General features: G+C 39.7%; 1 protein-coding gene across 1 annotated transcript in view; it reads right to left on the reverse strand.

The window, feature by feature from the left end:
• EXOC2 (exocyst complex component 2) overlaps positions 1 to 5,341 on the reverse strand; it is an 88,503-nt gene that overhangs the window by 1,734 nt on the left and 81,428 nt on the right. Inside the window, exons 13-15 of the mRNA XM_008583759.1 lie at positions 1,153 to 1,218; positions 840 to 997; positions 328 to 449 (exon numbers count right to left, since the gene is read on the reverse strand). Coding sequence (XP_008581981.1) covers positions 328 to 449; positions 840 to 997; positions 1,153 to 1,218 — 346 coding nt within the window. The remainder of the gene's footprint in view (positions 1 to 327; positions 450 to 839; positions 998 to 1,152; positions 1,219 to 5,341) is intronic.

Consider the following 5,341-nt stretch of genomic DNA (forward strand, 5'->3'; position numbering starts at 1 on the left):
AAAACTAGAATTATACTTTACATACATTTCATGTGCTATTTTACTTATTTGCCACACGGATGTTTATATTATTCTTAAATATCTGCAAGTATATCCATCCTAATTTCTGCATGGTCTTATATCTCAACTAAGTTGATTTGGAAAAAAATTAAAAAAAAAGAAAAGAAAAGAAAAACATTCTATAGAGCTGCTCGAAATAAGATGAACCAATATATTCAAATTTCCATAGAGTCATTTTCTCTTATTTTCAAGGATTTGGAAGCTCAAAGGAGGTGGCATATTCAGATAACCATGGTCCAGTAAACGTCATCAATTTTTTTAACGTACCTTCTGCCGTGTGTTGCAATGTGACCATTACACAACGTACTCGGAGATCCAAAACGAGATCCTGGATGGTCTGTAACATGTCATTAGGAATCTCAAGGGCAGTCAGTGACTCATAGGGAAGCCTGCGAAACAGACACAATGAAACAGAAGTGAGCAGAGTGGGGCCCACAGCAATGCCCGTCACCACTTTCACCATCCTGTGACAGCTCCTCACGGAGCTTACGAGCCACAGCATGAGGCTTAAAACAGGGAAAGTGAGACCGTGACAGGGGATCACAATGGAACAGTAGTCCTGAGCTAAACAACAAAAAAATGTAAATACAGCACCACATTCTCGTTTAACGTTTCAGAGCTTGGTTGTTGGATGATGTGTGGGAAACAGCAGAGGTAAAAGGATAGAGAGAAAGAAAAGTAAAAGTGCTTCTTGGTTGAAAATGTATATCCTACACGTTTGTTTTTCAAAAAGCGAAAAAAAAAAATGACCCCTTTTCCTGAGACTGTGTCCCATTTACCTCACGGTCTGGACGACGTGAGTGAGCCAGTGTCCCGAGAGCTCCGTCTTCACTTCCCAGCCTCCGTGCTGCCTCGCCTCTCCCTCCCGGACGCTGAGCGGGAGCAGGGCCCCGCGGATCAGCTTCACCAGGGAGTGCATTACCTCCTGAATCATTTTCTAGAAAACGAACAAGCAAACTGCATTAAAATGCCTTAATCTGATTAAATTAACTAGAAGGTCATGCCTGAACAATCATGCATACCTTGAATGTAACTTTGGGTGAGAATACCCTACACCCTGTAATAAAGTCTACATACTTATTCTTAACTTACCTTAAAATCATTGTGTCTTTGCCTTACATTCTTCGATCTTTCAATATGGCCTGACTTCTCGGCAGTCTTAAAAATTAAAAAAAAAAAAATTAAACATATTAGATGTCTTTTAGTAATAATTTAAAAACAAGTAATGCTTTAGTAGTTGTATGTAAAGAGAACGTGAAATATAATTATAACTTGATTAAAAGGAGTGCTTAAGAAATAATCTTTTTTTTGTCTTTTTCATGACCAGTAAGGGGATCGCAACCCTTGGTGTGGTGTCGCCCACACCGCGCTCAGCCAGTGAGTGCACTGGCCATTCCCATATTGGATCCGAACCCGTGGTGGGAGCGTTGCTGCGCTCCCAGCACTGCACTCTCCCGAGTGTGCCACGGGCTCGGCCCATAAGAAATAATCTTAAAATCAATACATTTCAAATAAATAAAAAATTTTTTTGAAAAGATTTTAAGTTTCTGATTAAATGATGGTTAATTAGAAAAGCTTTTTTATTCTAATAGTAAGCTACTTATCTTCCTGAAATCTTTAGGTACAATAAACCTAAGAATTTAGTTGAAACTTTCAATTTTGTAGGTAAATTTCATGTCATTTTCATCAATTTCATATGGTTAGTCTATACAGTATCATACCCATGACAGTATTTTCAACACATCAAGGAAGAGTGAAGTCTGAACTAATGTACTGTAATCTTGGGGAACCCATTCCATTCCCTTGGAAAATATTTATGAATAGAATATTCATAAATATTTATGTCTGTCATTAGAATATTCATAAATATTTATGTCTGTCATTTAAAAAAAAAATAAGATAAAAATCGCTGCTTTTCCTTCAGGGATTTTAAAGAGTAATTTAGAAGAGAATACATTCTACCATTCTAGAGTTATGTTTTTTGTCTGTTTAGTGATATTATCCATGTTTTCCTCTGATATTTCTCTTTCTCCTTAAAATAATGTGTGGAAGACTACTTTACAATGACTGAAAGAGAAATCTGTTCAATTGGATGTCAGTTAACATTTTATCACAAGTTTTCTAACAACTAATTATTACAGGTTGAGCATCCCTAATCTGAATATCTGAAATCCAAAATACTCCAGAATCCAAAACTTTTTCAGTGCCAACATAACAGTCAAAGGAAATGCTCACTGGAGAATTCTGGATTTTGGATTTTCAGATTAGAGACACTCCATTGGTATGTATTCTGCAAATATTCAGGGGGAAAAAAAAAAAACCCAAATCCAAACATTTTTGTTTCCAACCATTTTGGATAAGCAATATTCAACCTGTATATAAAATGTCCTAGAAGGGCAGGCTTACAAAACTTTCCACATAAATAAGCAATAACAAAATTATACAATGTAAAAAAAATTCTGACATTTCTTTGAGATAATGCAAAAATATCTTGTAAAGTTAAAACCTGCATATATTATTGGTTACAGACATGTCAAGAGACTGTTCAAGTTAAAAACAGTGGCATTTTAAATGACTGATATTTACTTCAAGTTAATTTGAAAATACAAGCAATGTTATAATATATGTGAATATATAATGTATAAGCCACAGAAACAGTGTGTAGAGTTGATTTTTATAATGAATATTATTTATGTGGGCAAGTAAAAGAAGCGTTAGGACTGTTGGACGTTTTCAACAAAAGTATGAGATATACCTGATAAAAAGTGATCAAGCGTTAGGACTGTTTGTAATATATAATGTATAAGCCACAGAAACAGTGTTTAGAGTTGATTTATATAATGAACATTATTTATGTGGGCAAGTAAAATAAGCGTTAGGACTGTTGGACGTTTTCAACAAAAGTATGAGATATACCTGATAAAAAGTGATCAGCTCATGCATAAATTACCCTTCAAACTCTAAATTTACATTTACTTAAAATTTTCTTATTAAATTGTACAGTTTCTATCATTTTTTTCTTTGTACAAATGCACTTTTGCTGTGAAAAAAATAAAGGTATACATATAAATCTAAACCCCAAATTCACCTCAATAATCATTCGAAAAGCTAACTCCTGAGTTCATTGAGCAATGACACTCAAAATTCATTGCACACCAGAACTTAGCTCAGAAATTAGGTTTTTCCTTTATTTTGAAGACAAGTGAGAAGTAACTGAAGTGTTTCTAACAGGATTAGGAGGTGACTAGGTCTAAAGTGAGGAGGAGGAGAGGGCACGTCCAGCCAGCAGGACATTGCCGCATCCCAGGCGGCAGCAGGTGGGCACCGGGCCATGCAAATGCTCAGAACTGGCTGCCCTGGGGGCTGCAGGGAGAATGGAGACAGGCCAGAGGACTCCTGTCAGAGTCACGCCCACTCAGGCGAGTCCAGCTCTGTGCGTCTGCCAGCCTGCTTTCTGTCTCTGTCCAGTGATGCCACAACTCAGAGTCCCAGTGCTGGTGGCACAGGGCCTAGGTGCAGAGGAGCAGATGAACACTCTGCTCACTGAGGTGGTAAACAGCCATTCTCTACATGCTGTGGCTTGTCAGGTCTTAGTCTTGGGCACTTTGTTTTCTTTTTTCTCTCTATACACTCACTGATTTGTTCCCATGGCTTCAAATATAATTTTTATCTGATGTTTTCCAAATGTACATTTCCAGCCCAAATACATCCTCTGAGACCTGGATTTGAATCTCAAATTGCCTGCCTAATGTCTGAATACACACTGGTTGACCTTCCCTAATACTTCACAGGAATCTCAAATCCCAGACAGTACAAGTGGAAATCTAGTAGGTTTCCTCCACACACACCCACGCATTCAGGACCCCCTCTGGGAGCTTCACCTGACTTCCTGCCCTCACCTCCCTCATCTGATCGATCAGTAAGACAGAGCACTACCACCTCGAAAACGCAATTCACACCTGCCCTTTCTCTGCAACTCCACTGACAGAACCTGGATCCAAACCACCACTGTTCCCTGCCTGGACGACCTTGACGCTTCCCCACTTTTGTCCCCTTCAACTATCTTGAACAGGCAACCAAAGTGTCTTTATAAAGCTAGAAAGCTGGCAGGTTCCCCTTCCTGCGTCTGCGAGGAAGCCCTCTACCAGCTGGCCCGTCTGTCCTCTAGGCCCGGGCCACTCGGGCCTCACTACTGCCCGGGACACTCGGCCTGCTGGGCTGTCCCCCACCTCTCAGTGTGCCAAGCTCCTCCCTGCGATGCTGTGTGTGACTCTCTTGCTGCCTCACACGTGCTGCCCCTGAGCCTCTGCAGGGGTGCCTCCTTCTCATGTGCCAAGTGTCAGCTTAGACAGCGTCTCATCCCACTACTGATACTCTTTATCTCAGGGCCCCATTTGTTTCTTTTATAGTCATTACCAGAATATAGGGTGATTTTTTAAAAATTTGTTTAGGTTCCATCTCTCCGGGGGGGTGTAGGGGAGGTCATGTTTATCTTGGTCACTTTTATTTATATTGCATATATGTATTTTAAAATTTATGTGTGTACATACATATATTCTGTGTGCATGTATGTTATATGCATGTACGTATACATTACATACATACATATATAATGCGTACATGCATGCATATATATTGTGTGTGCATGTGTATGTGTGTGTGTGTATCATAACCTGGCACACAGAGGGTTTTCAGAATATTCAATAAATATTTAGTGAATGAATGATCACCTGGGGTTGGGGTTTTTCAGGACCTCCTTGAATATATTTAAGAAATCATGATTGCTCTCAATACTACTGGGCTAATCTAAAGGCTTCTTAAAAAAAATAAAATAAAACATGAAGTCCTGGTCTTGAGGTGACAGACTGGCCCTTGGAAGGAGATCTGCCAGGCGTAACCCTATGATATGCTCCTGAAAACCTCAACAGACTCAATTTTTTTCTCCTGAAGATTTAAGATGTCAACAAGCAGGATGACAGAAATTTCAGAGTTTTGTGTGATGGCTGGGAGTTGGAAGGACTGCTGCAGATGTTGAATTCAGACACTGCTGAGGAGCCCAGCCCCGACTGGAATGTCAAGAGGCACACAATGACATTGGAATTCCATACTGCTAAATCTTTGATAAGGATCGTGTGTGTGTGTGGGGGGGGGCAGTATGGGGAGCCAAACCCTTGACCTTGGTGTCATCAGCACTACACTCTAAGCATCTTGTGATGGTTGATTTTTTGTGTCAACTTGACTGGGCCACAGGGCGCCCAGACATTTGGTCAAACATTATTCT

This window comes from Galeopterus variegatus, unplaced genomic scaffold (genome assembly GCF_000696425.1).
Source record: "Galeopterus variegatus unplaced genomic scaffold, G_variegatus-3.0.2 Scaffold3031, whole genome shotgun sequence".
Taxonomy (NCBI): Eukaryota; Metazoa; Chordata; class Mammalia; order Dermoptera; family Cynocephalidae; genus Galeopterus; species Galeopterus variegatus.